Source organism: Babylonia areolata, chromosome 27 (genome assembly GCF_041734735.1).
Source record: "Babylonia areolata isolate BAREFJ2019XMU chromosome 27, ASM4173473v1, whole genome shotgun sequence".
NCBI lineage: Eukaryota > Metazoa > Mollusca > Gastropoda > Neogastropoda > Buccinidae > Babylonia > Babylonia areolata.
The window spans coordinates 32412561-32432224 of record NC_134902.1 but is presented as its reverse complement, the minus strand read 5'-3'; the positions used below and the strand labels follow the sequence as shown (position 1 = coordinate 32432224).

Genomic DNA, 19664 nt, shown 5'->3' with positions numbered 1-19664 from the left:
CACACACACACACACACAAATTGAAATTCGTCGTTTCCCAACTCGTGACACAGATGATCGTCAATTTGTCGCAATTATTATGGGACCCAGTGTCGATAATTCGTCACGTTGTCGTCAGTTATTTCTTTTACATATAGAATAATGATAGCGGGGGCCTGGAACACGGGGGGGTGGGGGGGGGTGGAATTGTGCATAGTGTTAAAAACAACAACAAGAATTAAAAAACAACAACAACAACAAACAAACAAACAGAACCCCACCCGAATGTTATTGGTAGTATTTTCTTGGTGTACAGATACACATATTTGTATTTGTATTTTTGTATATGTAGTTCTTTTTATCACAACAGATTTCTCTGTGTGAAATTCGGGCTGCTCTCTCCCCACGGAGAGCGCGTCGCCACGCTACAGCGCCACCCTTTTTTCTTTTTTTTCTTTTTTTCCCTGCGTGCAGATTTATTTGTTTTTCCTATCGAAGTGGATTTTTCTACAGAATTTTGCCAGGAACAACCCTTTTGTTGCCGTAGGTTCTTTTACGTGCGCTAAGTGCATGCTGCACACGGGACCTCGGTTTATCGTCTCATCCGAATGACTAGCGTCCAGACCACCACTCAAGGTCTAGTGGAGGGGGAGAAAATATCAGCGGCTGAGCCGTGATTCGAACCAGCGCGCTCAGATTCTCTCGCTTCCTATGCGGACGCGTTACCTCTAGGCCATCACTCCATATATGATGATGTGTTGTTGTTTTTCATGTGCAGAGGTATGTTATCATGCATTATTGTATATGTGTTGTTTCATGTAAGGCGGTTATAGCCCATTACATGGGGAGTTTGCGCCATGTAAGTACTATCTATTATGATAATAATGATGATTATCATTATCATTGTTCTTTTTTGCTACACACACGCACACACACGGGCGCGAACGCACGCACGCACTCGCGCGCACACACACACATACACGCACGCACGCACACACACACATTGCCACACACACACGTGCGCGCGCGCGCGCGCGCCCACACACACACACACATTACCACACACACGCACACATCTATCTATCTATCTATCTATCTATCTATCTATCTATATGTCTATCTGACTGTCTGTCTGTCTATCTATCTGTCTGTCTATCGATCTATATATCTATGTATGCTTGTGCGTGTGTGTGTGTGTGTGTGTGTGCGCGCGCGCACGCGCGCGCGTCTGTGTGTATGTGTGTGTGTGTGATTTAGACAAACTCAAGACAAATACTGCAGGTCGCTCCCCACCCCCCCCACCCCTCCCCCCTAGCCAGCCATTTCCCGTCCACCCGTCCACCCCTCCCCCCCCCCTCCCCCGCCCCCCCCCCCCCCGACACCCCCCCCCTCCCCTCCCCTCCCCCCCGCCCCCAACCCCCACGATCACTGTCTTGGATCCTCTTTCACCAACCTTAAACCGGAAGAAAATAACTAATTAACATAGCACCACGATCTTTCTTTTTTTTATTTTAAAAATTCTTTTCTTTTCTGTCAGCAAAGCGTATAATGTGCCCAACACAATTCCCCCCATAACATTAAAATCTGACTTTCAAAAATATATGTTATATGTAGGCCTCCATATAACATAACATCGTATTAACATAACATCGCGATCTTCTCTTCTTCTTCTTCTTCTTCTTCTTCAGTCTTCTTTTTTTTTCTTTTCTTTTTTCTTTTTTTCTTTTTTTTTCTTTTTGTCACCTAGGGGTATATGTCTACAGTTCCCAATTACATTATAACAATTATGACTTCTTTTTTTTTAATCGAAAAAAAAAACCCAAATCCCAAACTATTCAAGTTGTTTATGAAACTTTTTTTCTGATGCAAGATCGGGCAAAAGCTGACCCAGAATCAGGACACACTCGTAAAAAAAAAAAAAAAAAAAAAAAATCCCATGTGACGATCAGAGCTTTTCACGATCGACTGACTTAATTCATACTGACGTGATGTGGCCCACACACACACACACACCGGGTACCGGCCACAGCTCAGGGCTCAGGCAGTAGTAGTGGAAAAACACATCACGGAATCGACAGAAGCATTGAAGCGTGACCCCACTGACCTCGTTACCAGCCAGCCAGGAGCCAGCCGGCGATCACTCAAGCGGCACGCGCCGTGTCATGACAGCGGGCGCCGGCACGCTAGCGACTCCTGCCTTGCCCAAGTGCACGCGGTGTGGTGTTGTCAGCTGTGAAAAGTACAATCGCGTGACATACACACACATACAGGTCAAGTCAATGTCACCTTGGAAGGCAAAACGGACGGTTGGCTGCAGTAATACGATGCAAAGCCGGATGGGGTGATGGAGGTGGGGGCGGGGCGGGGTGGGGGGGGGGAGAGGGTGGTGGGATGGGGTGTGGACTGATCACGGAAGAGACACGCCACCTCCACTCCCCCTCCACTCGCCCCCCCTTGCCTACTGCCCCTTGTCCGGGCCGCCTCTATGCGGGTTTTGAGCATGTTTATTTTTAGGTCCCACGGTGCCTTCGGGTTTCGCTTTCTTTGTGGTTCGATCATTGTCTCCTTGTAATATAGTTGAACGTTGGTAACTCAGTTCAAGGTTTGTGAGATTTGGCGGGAAAGGAAAGTGTGGGTGCGCTACAGCCGGGGATGAGGGGGGGGTCGGTGGGTGGGGGTTGGGGGAAGGGAGAGGAGGGGTCGTTGTTTGGGGGGAGGGGAGGGGAAGAGGGGGGGAGGGGGTTGTAAGGGTAAGAGAGTAAGTAAGAACAACGTCAGCGCTCCCAACGCTCCCAACTAAACCCCGGGGCTGACTGTGGGCACTGAGGAGAGTTCATACTGTGACCTCAGTCCAGCGCCACCTCCTCCTCCGTCCACCCCCCGGGCTCCCCTGCCCCCCCCCCCCCCCTCTTTCTCTCTCTCTCTCTCTCTCTCTTTCTCTGTCTCTCTCTTAGTCTGAGTCCCTCTCCTACAGTCCAGATTGTTAATAAAAAAAATAAAATAAAAGAATAATGATTTTTTTTTTTAACGTGATCAGTTCTTATTTGTTCCCCCCCACCCCACCCCCACATTCTTTCCATTGTTTTTATTTCTTTCTTTCCAAAAAAAAAAAAAGGGGGAGGGGGGGGCAGAGAGGGGGGTGGTGGTGCGTGGGTGTGGGTAGGTTGTGGATAATAACAATAATGTGCACGGCGTAGAAATAACTTGTGTTTGAAAAAAATATTTTCCAATTCACGTTTTAGACGTGCGATTTCTCTACCCCCCCCCCCCCCCCACCCCTACCTGCGTTCCTTGTTACCCTCAGTGGTACACTTGGTAATAAAGACAAACATTCGTTTCTATTCTGTTATATTCTGTTCGTTCAGGGTGGGTCAGTGCCAGAGCAGCCCGGGCAGCCGCCGTGTGACTCACGACCTGAATACTCAGGTGGGTTATTATCACGAGGGTCATTCAATAAATAAGGTGAATTTTTCGGTATAAGGACTTCTAATACAGATAGAAGCTTACTTTTTTTTTCTTTTTTCAACGTAGTCTCCCAGCACTGTCACACACTTTTTCCATCTGTGCACAAGCTTCCGTATTCCCTCAGCGTAAAAATCTTTGGACTGATGTCTCAGCCAGTCGCTCACAACACTTTTGACTTCATCGTCACTTTCAAACTTCGTGCCTCTCGTGAACGCTTTCAAGGGACCAAACAGGTGAAAGTCTGAAGGGGCAACGTCTGGGCTGTAAGGGGGATGAGGGAGCAGTTCCCAGCCCAGCTCGTTGATGGTCTGCACCGTTCGGGCTGCTGTGTGAGGCCTTGCATCTTTGGCACCCACCGGCAGCTGACCTTCGAGTAGCCAAGGTCATCATGGACAATTTTGTGTGCTGTCCCAACAGATAAGCTCAAAGTCCTTGCAATGTCATCTACTGTCACCCTTCTGTCAGACTGAATGAGGTCATTGACTGATTCGATCACCTCAGGAGACCTCACTTCTGTAGGCCTTCCAGGCCTGTCTTCATCCTCAACACTGCTCCGTCCTTCTTTAAACAATTTAGCCCACTTGTAGACATTTTTTCGGCTGAAACATGTGGCACCATACACAGTTGACATTCTCCTGTGAATTTCAACTGGTTTGCACCCTTCAGCAACCAAAAACTTGATAACTGACCGCTGTTCAATCCTGGAGCATGCTTCTTGGTCGGCCATCTTTGTTACTCGCCAAAACTCTCAAAGTTTTTTTTAATCTGCAAAACAAATTAAATCCATGTGAAAAAGAAGTAAAACAAAAAAAACAAAAAACAAAAAAAAGTAAGCTTCTATCTGTATTAGAAGTCCTTATACCGAAAAATTCACCTTATTTATTGAATGACCCTCGTATAAATAATAATAATGATGGTATTTATTTTGCGCTGAATCTTGTGCAGAGACAAAATCCGGCTAAGCGCTTTCACACCAGTCATTCACACGCACTGTGAATAACTCTAAAACTGGAGAAACTGAAGACAAGGAAGAGGTAGGGGAGGGAGGCTATCTTGTGAAGAGGTGGGGTTTTAAGGCCAGACTTGAAAGAGCTGAGTGCGGAGACCGACCTTCGCCACGTCACACAAAAACGTACTTTTTTCAGAACTTCTATTCAGTTCGATCTCTGCATGAGTGTGTGCTACAGTCAAGTTACCTGCCAACGTGGGTCGCCAGTACAGTTCAAACTCGCGCGCACGTGCTCGCCGAGTGCTGAGCGAGTGCCGGCTTGGAGCGCGTGCACGTGGCGTGCATGCAACGTCGTCGACGTACTGTGAAAACCCAGGTGTGGTACGTGTGGGGGGGGGGAAAAGTATCTCCGCGGCGTGGAAGCTTGTTGGCCTAACCAAGCCTAGCTCCGTCAGTGCGTGGGAGGAATGAGGGACGACTGTTGTTGCGTTGGCCGAATGGGTAGAGCGCTCAGTGATTCCTCGTATGAGATTCCGGCTAGAGTTCCATCCTTAATAAATGCTGGTTTCGGCGCAACTGGAAAGTTTTTCTTAAAGGGCGGCGATGATTTCTAGATTACCTTGATCAATATTATCAGCAGACCTCGCTAGTGCCTGAGCCCACTTCACGTGTATACCCATGCAGATAAATACGCTTTGTTAAATATCCTGTGATCCATGACAGCGTTCGATGGGTTGAAAACAAAAACGTACCCCAGCATGCACACCCCCGAAAAACGAAGTACGGCTGCCTACAGTAGAGTTATGGCCTAGAGGTAACGCGTCCGCCTAGAAAGCGAGAGAATCTGAGTGCGCTTGGTTCGAATCACGGCTCAGCCGCCGATATTTTCTCCCCCTCCACTAGACTTTGAGTGGTGATCTGGACGCTAGTCATTCGGATGAGACAATAAACCGAGGTCCCGTGTGCAGCACGCATTTAGCACACGTTAAAGAACCCACGACAACAAAAGGGTTGTTCCTGGCAACTGAAATTCTGTTGAAAAATCCATTTCGATAGGAAAAAACAAATAAAACTGCAAGCGGGAAAAAAAAAACCCAAAAAAGGGGGGTGGCGTTGTAGTGTAGCGACGCGCTCTCCTCAGTGGGGAGAGCAGCCCAAATTTCACACAGAGAAATCTGTTGTGATAAAAAGAAATACAAAAAAAAATAAATAATAAAAAGGTCGTTCACGTAAGTGAAAATCCAGCTCGTACACGAAACAAGTGAACGTGAGAGTTGCAGCCCGCAAACGAAGAAGAAAGGGGACTGAGATGCGAGAGCCAGGAAATGGGATGGGTGGGGTGGGGTAAGGAGGTGGTGGAGGGGGGGTAGGTGGGGCTGGAGGGAGAGGGGGTGCGGGGGTGGAAGCGAATGACGAAAAGAGGATTAGCAGGTAGGACTGATCCTCCGACCTAGTCGTCGAAACATCTGACGTCAGCGATTGTGAATGAGGGTGTGATGCGCCGGCGTAGTGTGTGTGTGTGTGTGTGTGTGTGTGTGTGTGTGTGTGTGTGTGTGTGTGTGTGTGTGTGTGTGTGTGTATGTGTGTGTGTGTGTGTGTGGGTGTGTGTGTTTGTGTGTGTGTGTGTGTGTGTGTGTTTGTGTGTGTGTGTGTGTGTGTGTGCCGTATGTGTGTGTGTATGTATGCATGTGTGTGTGTATGTGTGTGTGTGTGTGCATATGTGTATGTGTGTGTGTGAGAGAGAGAGAGAGAGACAGAGACAGAGAGAGAGAGAGAGGTGTGTGGGGAGGACTGATGAGAAAGGGAATTATGTTTCTCGAGAGAGTTTCAGAAGGATGGAGGGGGTTGGGGTGGGGTAGGGTGGGGTGAGGGTGACAAGAAGAGAGAGAAAGAGAGAGAGTGGGGGGTGGGAGGGGTCAGTGCAGCCAGGGAGGAGGTGGAGGAGGAGGGGGAGAGAAGTCCCTGCATGAACTGCCCATCCCATTCTTGTTTTCAGTTTCACACCTGGTGGTAAAGCGGTTTATTTCAACGCGTGTCGTCATAGCTTTTTTTTTTCTTTCTTTAACTCTCTCCATACGAACGGCGAAAGAGAACGACGTTAACAGCGTTTCACCCCAATTACCATCATCCAAATATTGCAAGCGGAAGGCTCTTATACTGAAGAGGTGAATGTTGACAAAGGATACCACAATTCTGACGACGGAAGCTAAAGGTTGGGTCATTCAGACACCCACTGGACATCCGAGGGGTCTGTGTAGAGGAGAAGAGAGGACTGGCCGTACTGAGTGAGTTAAAAAAAAAAAAAAATTACTGACGCGCGCAATGAGTGTGAAAGTGACGGGATACGTGGGTGATTGCAGCTAGAAGCGAGGGTTGGGGTGCCGTGGTTATGAGGGTGGGGGATGGGACGAGGAAGAGTTCCAAGTCCTTGAACTCAGTGCCCAGCCCCTTCCTGATGTTTTCACACGTGGTGACAGAGTGGTTAATTTCAACGCCGCGTGTCATCAGTACACTGTACTCAGTGCCACCTTAATTCATTTTGACTGACGCGGATCCCGCAGTGAGTGTGACTGACAGTGACGTCGATACGGGTATACTGACGTGGGTGGATTTAATGAGCTAACTCTAAATTCGTTGGCTTCACTGACGGCTGGTGAACGCCACACAAATGCCATTATGTTGAAATAACACGTTTTCCAACCGCATATAAATGACAGTCATTGCAGTCATTGCCCCCCCCCCCCCCCCCCATTTTTTTTTTTTTTTTAACAGGAGATTAATATACATAAAGAATTTACATTGAATATAAACATTATCATTTTAAATTAAGATTTATTGTTCACAGCAGAAAGCAGAAATAGGCCAGAAAAGCAGTAAGATTTATTGTTCACAGCAGAAAGCAGAAATAGGCCAGAAAAGCAGTAAGATTTATTGTTCACAGCAGAAAGCAGAAATAGGCCAGAAAAGCAAGAAGTCAAAGAATAAGACAAAGAAGAGAGAAGAAAAAAAAGAGAGAAAAAGAATAAGAAGAAGAAAATCACACACACACACACACACACACACACACACACCACCACCACCACCACCACCACCACATACACACACACACACACACACACACCCACACACACACACAATCTTGATGCCATAGCAGCAGTGCCCGCGGAATGCATGCTGCTCAGTAATACACAATGGCCTGCTGCGAAACATTATTTGCCATTCGAGCCGAACGAAGAGGGAAGGGGGGGGGGAGGGGGGGTCGACCAGCGCCTTTGGATATGACCGATTTCAAAGCGGTACCCATGACCTCGACAAATATCGGTCACTTGATGCAGCGTTGGGCCACTGACACTCAGTCACAGGCAACCAAAGGTCGTCTTCGATCACAGGTTCTTGAATCCACCGTCGCTCCTTCCGAGTCCTCTGTTGGGATTCCGAGGTCACCATCACAACGGTCAGACATCCACGGCATGTTTCACTGTGTACCAGCACCGAAAACTCATCGGCATATTTTAGCGTCGCAGGTGAACACGTCATTTTTTGCGCGTAGCAACCAAATGACGCCCCACGTGCACTTGCCCCGTCGCACGCACAGCCCGCAATCAGCTGACAGGCGCATGGATTCCCCTCCACGCAGCTTGCTAATTTTAGCTCAAAGCTCGAAAGGAAATCGCCTCATGAAATGCACTCCGCCGTACGTAACATTGTGTGACAATTTGTGCTTTGTTTTCAACAATAACAATATCATAATAGTTCATACTATTCAAGTGGCTAAATGAAATAATCATGCACGGCTTCTACAATGAAACCGGCGTGGTCGTTTTGGAGCCAACCGATTTTTAGTTTCCAAGGCTCCTTACGGTTGCATGCATCACTCTCTCGCCGCGTGCCTTGACCTCGCTGTGCGCTTCAAGTTGACTGTTTATTCGGTCGTGTCCACGTGCTCAGTGGATGATTCCCCGATTTCCTCTATAAGGTCGCTTGCCATCGCAAGTGGACTCATTGTGCTTGCACGCGCCAGAGGGAGCAGACGTTTGATTGAACCCAGGAAAGATTATCAACCCGTTTGTGGATATTTTCTGTTTGGATTTTTATCATAAACAGTAAGTATATTCTTTATCTTTTATCTGAAATTAAATGGGGTGTGGTTGGTTGTCTTGTGTAGTCACGTGGAACGTTCTGTGTTGCGGTGACTTACGCCAGTCCCAAATCGTAAATATTTATGACAGCTGTATGCAGTGCTGGAAACTGAAAGACCAATTGGTTAACTTATTGTGAAAAACGATGTCCTAAATTCATTGAACAACTCTTTGTAACCTACGTTGAACCAGTTTAAAAGCCCCCACCCCCGTCCCCACCCACCCGTCTTTCTCTCGTATGTTTGTTCGCTCTTGCCTGTTGGCAATATGTATACATGTACTGATGTAAATTATGTACCGAAATGTTTTTATATTATGAGTAACGGTATGTGGTATGTAATTGTGTTTCTAACAGCAGAATAGAGTAAATATCACCGTGAAAATGGAACGACGAAGCTTTGGGGGGCGGGGGGAGGGAGGGGGGGGGGAGTACCTGGATCTTGAGATTTGATGGATTGACATGAGGTCTGAGTTCTGTAATGTATAGTTATATATTTTTGTACGCTTTGCTGGTTAATATGTAGGAGGGAAAGTTAAATTGAAGCGAAAAGATCAATGGGTGTGAAAATATGGAAGAAATAGTTTGCATATAATATTCCAAACCAATGTGTTCCGAGGTCTTTGAGATTCGCAAGTCTGCATTTTTAACAGTGCGACGAAACTCGTTCATCAGTTGTCCCTATTTTTTGCACTCTAGTTAGAAACGGAAAGTCGGTGGTCTAAACAAAGGAGACGGAAAATACGATAAGCCTAACCGATATTGCGCTGTACACGCGCCAGCGATGTGCCACCAGCTGATCATGTACTTGTCACGCAAGGTCAAGGACGTCCAAGCCGGTTGGCTGTCGCAAAACTCAGCTTGTATCTTTCCGAATTGAAATGGTAATTGGTTTTCAGTTAATTGAATGATTATTAAGTGAAGCATATATCATGCCGAATAATTATAATTTGTTTAAACTTCTTTAATCCCCCGAAATATTGAAATTTGCCGACTTGGTGCGTGATACACAAAGGGCTTTGTTTCATTGGACGACCCCGATGACCTTCTATTTATGCATACATTAACTGAGTTGCGCGACCGGGAGTCTGGGTGACTTCATTGTGACAAGTTTTGAGGTCACAAAGCGCCTCATTTGCGAAACTAGTTTATTGCATACGAAGCTCACTTTGTCTCGTCTTTTCAAGGAGAATTTACGACACGGCACTTTTGTGGTTAGGACATTTAATGTTAATTTTTAGGGGCATGATATTTAAAGGAAAGTGTCAGGTTGTAGTTGAAAAGTCTTTTAATTGTAAATGTAAACATGGATGGAGTACAGATGGGCTTTGGGAAGCGAAAGTATGCGTTGCAGCAAGTGATGTCGACTGCAACATAGCACGTACAAATAAACGTGTGGCATAAGTCGACCACTTTTTTTCTTCCTTTTTTCCCCCCGTGCTGTTGCTGTTCCATCCACCCTCTAATGTACACAATTTCCTATTTTCAAATCACGGAGAGAAAAAGAGAGAGAGAGAGCGAAAAGATTGTCACAACTATGGCTTACATTAGTTCAAGACAAGAAATGTACTCTTGACACTGGCGGTTCAAGACAAGAAATGTATTATAATGATGTTCTTTGATTTTTTTCCCCATGTACTGTGCTTCGTTTAAAAAAAAAAATTTTTTAAACCCAGAAAACTTTCACTTCATTGGATTTTTTTGTTTTGTTTCTCTCCAGACTCTGTCAAAATGCTGGACAACGAAGTTCACCACAAGACCAACAACAACATGCAGTTGTTGAACAAGCCAAGCTCCATGATGGCTCATCCGTTCTCAGACATGTGTTCCTCAGCCTCTCAGCCCGTACCTGAGACGCCAAAGGAGGGCATTGTTGTCAAGGTGCGTTAATGTTTGTGCAGAGAATTACAGGTACTGGCAACCAAAGTTCTAATTACAGGAAAAAAAAATTGTAGAGATATTAATTCAGAAAGATGTTTTCATGACAAATAGATGATTCTGATTCACACATACATATATATATATATGCACAGACACGCATACACGCATTCTACTTTGACATAGTAATTATTCTGATTCTTCACACACAAAAATTATTTGGTGTTGTGAAAAAAAGCATTTTTACTATTCTCTACTTGGGCACTTGATCCTCTGCCCTCTTTTCTTTCCACCCTTTAAAAGAGAGAGAAACACACAGAGAGAGAAAAGACAATGTTCAGTGTACTTGTACTAATACTAACCATTGTTTTAAGACCATGTTCAGTGTACTTGTACTAATACTAACCATTGTTTTAAGACTATGTTCAGTGTACTTGTACTAATACTAACCATTGTTTTAAGACAATGTTCAGTGTACTTGTACTAATACTAACCATTGTTTTAAGACAATGTTCAGTGTATTACTGTACTGATATTGACCATTGTTTTCTGCACCTGTTTTTCAGGTGGAGTATGTGGGCGCTTGCTACTCCGAGGGCAAGCTGCGAAGGAAGCGCATGCGCGCTCGTTTCCCAGGTACTAGAGACACTTCATTGTATCCAGGTGTGCATCCTGACCTGTAAACTGCCTTGCCTTGCGCCCGTTTATAAATGAAAATTACCATTTGAATTTGTTGCTTGTACATTAGGGCATCTAAGCATCTAAAAAGGGAGTCCATCTGAAATTTCGAAAGAAAGGAGTTATGAGTTGAATTGGGAGAGTGGAAGAAAACAGTACACGCAAGTTGAATAAAACAACTTTTTCCATTTTTGACCAAATAGAAATTGGAGATTATTATGGCCGAGCAAATCAAATATGCTTGACCATTCTACCCTTATATTCCTCCTCCTCGGAATCATTTTCAAAACTGAGAATGAGAACAACAACAAAAATGGAAGGACTTTGATTCATGAGTGTAGAAAATAAAAACAAAAACTGGGTAAAGGGCAAGGTAGTTACCTTGGTGTTGTGTTTTTAAAAAAAACTAGGTGCATTTGGTGGAATAACATTGTCATAATATTCTTAAACCAAGTTAACCCAAAGTATCACTAACATGGAAGTAACTGGTCAGTATGGATATTGTGGCATGTCATGCAGTAATGTCTTCTCCTCTTTACCTTTTTTTCTCTTTTTTTTCATGATGTGGAAACGGATTGGAATGCTTTCGGTCACGTAACGCTTGTTCAGTACTCATAATGTTCTCCTGAGTAATTATTATCTTGGTATTTTGCATGAAGTAATAGAATGTATTGTGGATGTGTGTATCTTGATACAAAACAACATACAGAGAATGGTATATACTGTAAGTGATACCGTCTGCACTGTTCTGAATGTGATGTTAATTCACTGTATCATGTGTTTGTGTCTGAAACTCTCCACCTATGTTTTATTGTATGTATTATTCTTCTAGGTAAAATAAAATAATGGTTTATTAAAGCCATATTAATATTCTTGATTGAATAAATGATGCTCAGTTAAAACAATATTCAATTACACATACTTAACCATGACCCGCTGATGCAGACTCCGGCAAGGGTCTGCACCAGTGGGTCACGGTAAGTATGTTACTTAAACGTAATTTTATGAAGAAAATTTCCTTTATTCTTCTTGGGTTGAGTAAAAGATGGTTGGTGGAAACAGTACAATTCCTCTTGGTATAAAATACACGGTGGTTGTCCCCTCACTAACCTCTTTTAAGCCTGGCCTTAAAACCTACCTCTTTCAAAGATAGCCTCCATCCCTTTCCTTGTCTATGTCTTCAGTTTCTCAGGTTTAGAGTTGTGCATACGTGTGAATGACTGGTGTGAAAGCGCTTTGATTTGTCTCTGCTCAAGATTCAGCGCTTTATAAATATTTATTATTATTATTAAAAAGTTTTTTGGGTTTTTTTTTGTACGGGTATAATTCCACCAGACGAAAGTTGGTTGATGAAAACGGCACATTTCCTCTGGATGAAATTACCAATGGTTCTGTCCCATGTGTGGCACGGGTATGGAGGAGATAAACAGTGGTTGTGTGTGTGTGTGGTACAGGTATGGAGGAAATAAACAACGGTTCTGTGTGTGGTACAGGTATGGAGGAAATAAACAACGGTTCTGTGTGTGGTACAGGTATGGAGGAAATAAACAACGGTTCTGTGTGTGGTACAGGTATGGAGGAAATAAACAACGGTTCTGTGTGTGGTACAGGTATGGAGGAAATAAACAACGGTTCTGTGTGTGGTACAGGTATGGAGGAAATAAACAACGGTTCTGTCTGTGTGTGTGGTACAGGTATGGAGGTGGCCGGCACCATTCACCAGGTGGGCGACTCCCTCCCCAACTGCAACTTCACACCGGGCGACAAGGTGATCCTCTTCCCGGACGAGCAGCTCTCCAACAGTGGGTACTCTGAGTACCTGCCTGTTCCAGACACCAGGCAGGTGATGCAGGTGCCCGATGATCTCCCCTTGGAGGTGGCGGCCATGTTGCCAGGTGGCGCTCTCACGGCCTATGCCGCACTCACGACGGCCAAGCCCCATGTGGAGAAGCTGCAGCAAGTGAAATGTGAGTAGTGTTTTGTGGTGGTGGTGGTGGTGGTTTTGAAGCTTTGTGTTTTTGGTTTGGGTGTTGGGTGGAATGCTTGTTTATTGTTCTGTGTGTTTGTGAATGTACTGTTGCTGTTATTCATTCTCTTTTTCTCCCTTACCACTCTTATTTTCTAATATTAAAAAGAAAATGATTCTCCAGTTGCATAGGGATCATGAAAGAAAAAAGTAAGCTCCTCTGAAATGAGGTATTCTGGAAGTTAAAATCTTGTGTGGCAGGGGAGATAAGTTATTCACAATCATGAGATTTAAAAATCCAGTGGAACACAAAATTTTGATAGTAGTAATTTCCTATTAAAAAAAAAAAAAAATTTTAAAGAAGAAGAAGAAAAAGTGTGGATGGTGGTGGAAGAAAAATAGGATGTCTTTGTATCTAAGAATATGACTTAAAAGTTTGAAGATAATTAGAATGACCTCTGTTATTTGTTACTGCTTCTGTCAACTTCTTAGCTCAATAACTACTGGAATAACCACCGTTTTTCTTCATTGACAGAGCTTGAGAAAATTAATGGAATGACCTGTGTTCTGTGTTGACAGCTTGCGTCAATGTGCTGGTGGTTGGGGCGGGAGGCCTCGGTCTGTGGACGATCCGATTGGCTCAGCTGGTCATGGACTCGCTGTCCAGCGGCGTCAGACTGTACGTCGCCGACAGCTCCATCGATAAACTCCTCACTGCTCAGGACCACGGTTGCCATGACATCATCCACTGGAACGAGGAGGACCACGAAGAGTACATCGTGGAGCGCACGCTGGACACCTGCCGGGGAGGCGTCGACATCATCATCGACTTTGTCAGCAGTCCCCGGACGATGCAGCGGTCGTTGAAAGTTCTGAACCGAGTGAGTATTAACGTCTTTTGGATGGAGTTCTGACTTTTATGTTAGGGAAATGGGGCGAAACTTTTTTTTTTTTTTTTTTTTTTTTTTTTTTTTTTTTTTTTTTTAAAGGTAAAGGAATAATTGTGAGAAAACCATGTTGGGGGTGGGTGGGGGTGGAGCTGGAGGTTTGGAACTTTGTGAATAGTATATAGGAAGTTCTGTTTTTATTGTGGTTTTTGTAAGAAATTATGTCCTTGAGAAAAACGAAGCACAAGGTGACAAAACATCCTTCAGCAGGATATAACGACTGAAATTTTGTAATCAGCATCTACTACAAATATTTGTGAAGTTTTTGCTGTTGTATTAAATTTAGTTAATGAATTATTCTGTAGTTTGTGGGGGTTTTTTGTTGTTGTTTTTTTTTTTTTTTTAATTGAAACATTGAAGTAGAGTACTGAGGTACAATTTTGGTACGAGTCACTGCTGTTGTCATAGTGAAATATTATTTTAAATAAGTATAAGAGAAAAGCAGTGTGAGGTGTGGAGATAATAAAACCACCTCTGAAGACAAATGTGTTGTTTGAAATATGACACTCTTATCAAAACTGATTGGGTTTTTTGTTTAAACCTACATTAGATTTTTTTTTCCAGTTTGGTTGTTTTTGGGGGTGTTTTTTTTGTTAGTGTGAAGATTGGTGTGTGTGTGAGAGAGAGAGACACTGCCCGTTGTCATCTACTGTCTAACCCAGCTCTAACAGTCTCTGTCTCTGTACCTGACGACGCAGGAAGGCATGGTGCAAGTGGGTGGCTCTTCCATGACAGAGGTGAACATCTCACTCAACGCACTGGCCGCCAAGCAGCAGAGCATTGTGGGTATCCCAAAGGGCAACATGAACCAGCTGCGAGACCTCATTGGCCTGGTTGTGGAAGGAAAGGTAAGGAGGGGTCCTTCTTTTTAGTTCTTCTAGTCCGTTATCAGTGTTTGTTTGTGTTAACTCTCTCCATACGAACGGCGAAAGAGACGACATTAACAGCGTTTCACCCCAATTACCACCATCAAAATATTACAAGCGGAAGGCTCTTATACTGAAGAGGTGAATGTTGACAAAGAATACCACAATTGTGACGACAGAAGATGAAGGTTGGGTCATTGAGACACCCACTGAACATCCGAGCGGTCTGTGTAGAGAAGAGAGGGCTGGCCGTACTGAGTGAGTGAAACAGTTCTGTAGTGGATAGAAGCTGCGGTATAGGACACAGTGTGTCATGTTAGGACACGGACACGGTGTGTCACGTTAGGGAAGAGCACAATTGAGAGAGATGGTGGAGTGAAGATAAGTTCAACAGTTTGATGATCATTAGTGATATCATTTAATGGAAATATGTTCAGCTGTTTGATGATCATTAGCGTTAACGGTTAATGGAAATATGTTCAGCTGTTTGGTGATCATTAGCGTTAACGGTTAATGGAAATATGTTCAGCTGTTTGGTGATAGAAAGTATGAAACGAAAATATGTTCAGCTGTATGATGAAGTGTGATAAGTTAAATCCTCTTTTTTTGTTATGTGAAGAGATTGTTTTGTTCTGGTTAAGGTGATGAATATTCACCCTTAAAATGTAACAAAGAGGCAATATTAATGAATGATGATATGGTAAAACATCAACATCAACGAATAAATCTGATTTTTTTTATGGTGATGCCTTAAACATAGTACGATTGGAACAGTGTAAGACTTTATAAGATTGACTTACCTTTTGCCTGTTCTGGAAATGGAAGGAGAAAATAAACAGAAAGTGCAAAAGACTATGAAATATAAACAATCAGTGAACATAAGCTTTTTATTTATGGAGATGAATGTTTAGTCCATGGCAGTTTGAGACTTTGAAATATCAAACTTTAGTGAATGTATGCTTTAACTTACGGAGGTGAATGTTTGTGTGTTTCAGTTGAGCCCACCATGCTATGCAGTGTTTCCCATCGAAGACCTGAGCCAGGTGTTTGACGATCTGTGCGAGTGCCGCATCACAGGCCGCGCAATCTTCAGGTTGGGCCACACGGCCACTGTCACAGACAACCAGTGAACTGGCTGCAAAACTGTCATGACTTTTCTCTAGTCCTCCAAGCACACTTTTGTGATGGAAACCCCTCCCGCACCCCCCCAACTCCTCCCACCAAGCAAGGAATTCCAACGAACTACGACAACCAAAATGGCGACACACAAGCAGCGTAGCTGTGATCCTCGCTCTTTCCGAGGCAATGGTGGGCACTTGGGAGCGAAACACGGAGCAGAGGCTCGTCAGTGTTGCTGGATGGAGATGCGGAGGGGAGAGAAGCTAGTGAAGAAGTTGGAAACCCTGGACTGGTCAGGAGCCGGCTGACTGGGGGCGACGGGAGCTTTGGAGACCTGTCGTTGCCACCCACCATTGTTGGTGTTCCATCAGTGGCTTTGTTTCCATTTCTCTTCAGCTTGGGCGTGTTGGACCTTGTTGGAATGTGATGGGCAGAGGACAAGGCTGCTTTAAGAAAAAGAAAAAAAATAATTGTCGGTTTTACTGAAAGCAAAGTTTAGAGTGAAAGAAAAAAAAAACCAGTCTTTAGCAAAGTAGTAGCGTCTCTTCTTTTTCTTTTCTTTTTTTTTTCAGGTTAGAGAAATCTCACCTGGATTAAAAAAAGCAGCTGCTTCCCTTATATATATATATAGATAGATAGATAGATGGAAACAATGGCATTTGTTATAAAAAAAAATATTAAAAAATTAATCCTGGAGATATGGTTTATGGACCCATGTCTTGTGTTACAGATTTTTGCATGTTAGAGGTCTGTAGTGTTGCAAGGTAAACAGAGTCTGTGTGGGAACTCAGGCTCTGGTTTATTCAGGTAACCATGACCAATGCAGTTCATGAATACTGAATGCACAAATGAATCAAAAGCAAGATTTAGTCTTGCAGATTGTAGCCTTTGCTTCATGATAAAACCGATCGGTTTTTTTCTGCTTGGGTCTTGCCATGTCTGGCATTATCTGCCCTCACTGAAGGTCTGACTGCTGTTAATGCCTAAAGGACTTAGCTTAACTGTGATGGTGTGTGGAGAGAATGTTGCGTGAGAGAAATGGAGACACAATGTCCAGACTACGAAGGATTGTGGAGCTCTTCATATCATGACGGTACTTTCATTTGAATCGTTACTCATTACAGAAAATGTCTGAAAAGCTTGACGAGTCTGTGTTCCACTGTGGACTTGTTCGCATCAAATTTCTGTTCAAATGCTCCGAGTTTGAGATTCTTACGTTCTTGTGATGGATGAGTGACAAGAAGTTTTTTGAAAGTAGCTGCATGCGTAGCATTTTGCCAGAGTGTTGTATGTTTACAAGCTGAATTGAGTAGATTATTCATAGCGTGTGTGAAATTTTAAGAATGAGTGAAGAGTGGGACAGAACTAAGGAAGGAAGTTTGAGAAATAATTTTAATGTATATATTTCCCCGAGTCTTTTGAAGTGAGTCGCTGAATGTGAGGAAGAAAACATGGCGATGAATGGGATGTGGTTTTAATGTTTGAATGTCTGCTTTAGCAATATGCAAGTCTGGGGACGGAGTGGATGAGCAAGTGTTGAAAAACATGAATAATAGGGCTTGTGTGTTCGAGTGGATGAGCAAGTGCTGAATAATATGAATAATAGGGCTTGTGTGTTCGAGTGAATGAGCAAGTGCTTAATAATATAAATAATAGGGCTTGTGTGTTGCTGAGATTTATGATGGTTCAAAAGAATCCTACAAGAGCACACAGTTGTGTTCATTCCGAGGTGAAAGAGAATTTATATGGCAAAGCTGTTTGGTTGTGCAAGATGTGTTTATTCTATGGTCAGGTGCTGCCAAAGTATTGGTCAAATGTCCATTTGCACACATTTCAGTTACTGATATTATTTATTCATTTATTTATTACTTTTTTGTCGCTACGATTCCAGAAAAGGAATCTTGCATTCATTGATTTATTTATTATCCACAGCAGTGGTTCCAATACTGGAATAGATAAAATGTGAAGAGAAGAAAAATGTTAGGAAAAGATAAATGTTAAGAAATACATATAATGTTTTGCCTTTTCAGACATGTTTTAGATATTTTTCCTTGTTGAAAGTTGAAAGTTTCCACCACATTTTTTTTTCTTTGCTGCACTAGAAATTTTCTGAACTCTTACAGTACTAAGACCATTTTTTCTTTTCATTTTCAGAGTGACTATTGATCATTTATTTAAAAAAGAAAAGAAAAAAAAAAGAGTTTATATTTACAGTTGACCAAACACACACACACACTATTCACACTATCGCAGCACTCTGAAAAGAAAAGCAGCCTTTGGTATTTTCTTCAATTATTTTATTTATTTATTTATTTATTTTTGACATTCAGATTAAAGATAGACACATTTTCCTCTTCAGTGTTGTGCATTAACACTGTGTTGCAATGGGGAATAATAATGAAATTTTTTCACATAAATTTCTTATTTAATCATTTTTATTTATTTGGTCATTATGAGATCTGATCTCTTGGTTTACATTGTTCATGAACACTTGCAAAAACCAGCGTGTGAAATGACTTGATCATACCAGGTACGAGATGTATGATATGTTATGATTATGTATATACAGATCTGTGCATTTTCTTGAAGAAAATGTGTATTGTCAATTTTTTAATGAAAAAAAAAAAAATCAAAGTTGGAGACATTAAAAACAAAAGAAAACTTGAAAAGGTTGTGAACTTTGTTTCAGTCTGAGCACTTGCCTGTCATGTGTATCTGTTGTTTTTTTGTTTTGTTTGTTTGTTTGTTTTTAGTGGGAGAGAATGAAAAAATGGAATGCATGGTTACTTGTATGTATATATGCACATACACACGCACACACGGAAACTCGCATGCACACACAAGGTAACTGTCTCCTTGCACACACACACACACACACACACATGTACTCATACAAGGTAATTGCATGTCTACTTGCATGTGGATATGCACACATGTACACACTAGATTGTTGCATATACATTGGTACTTGCAAGTGTGAAAAACACAGACGTATGCTCATGTAATATTGCTCACAGCGTGGGGGGACGGGAGAAGGGGTTTATTTTATTTATTCATTTTATTTTTTAAGTACTGTTGGACAGTGGCCAAATGGTGAGCATTCAAAGCTATGTAGACACTCAGACATCAAGACGGTAACACAGTGTTCTTCATCTTCACCCGTCAAGTGTCCACAATCATCAGGTTGATTATTCTGATACACTTTTTTTTAAGGGTTGACGCAAAACAAACAAAAAAAGTCCCTCACAAACAGGTATACTTGTATGTGACACGATACAACTATATCATTAATTCCTTAAAAATGAATTTTGTGTAGGAGTTTGTGTCCCACAAGATTTGACAAATGGTAAAATACTGCTTGATTAATCTGTGAATTTTGCCACCCAAAAAATAATTTTGATCAAGGCTGACGTTTTGAGGAAATGGCAGAGTAATGAACTTGATGATTGTGGTCGTAAAATGGATGAAGGTGAACTGGTATGTGCACTCAGCTGATTGACGAAGCATTACAACGTATTCACAAGAATAACTTTCAGCAGCTAATGATCATAATTATCACTGCTAAATCTCTCAGTCTCCTTCGGCATACATCCTGGCTTTCTCGTCATATCTTGAGCGCATACTTAATTTGTTTTTTTGAGTGAGCACAAAACACACACAGTACTCTTTAGAAACAGGAA

General features: G+C 42.9%; 1 protein-coding gene across 4 annotated transcripts; it reads left to right on the top strand.

The window, feature by feature from the left end:
- The first annotated feature begins 8343 nt into the window (after positions 1 to 8343).
- LOC143301486 (alcohol dehydrogenase-like) lies at positions 8344 to 18241 on the top strand. 4 transcript variants are annotated; one of them, XM_076615805.1, is made up of 7 exons: positions 8344 to 8496; positions 10251 to 10411; positions 10975 to 11044; positions 12781 to 13053; positions 13632 to 13933; positions 14698 to 14847; positions 15861 to 18241. In XM_076615805.1, the coding sequence occupies exons 2-7, from the start codon at positions 10262 to 10264 to the stop codon at positions 15993 to 15995; spliced, it is 1080 nt and encodes a 359-aa protein (XP_076471920.1). In that variant the 5' UTR covers positions 8344 to 8496; positions 10251 to 10261; the 3' UTR covers positions 15996 to 18241. The 4 variants fall into 4 exon arrangements, with proteins under 4 accessions (XP_076471920.1, XP_076471918.1, XP_076471919.1 ...); XM_076615803.1 differs by having other exon boundaries at positions 14671 to 14847; XM_076615804.1 differs by having other exon boundaries at positions 10975 to 11071.
- Positions 18242 to 19664: the final 1423 nt, after the last annotated feature.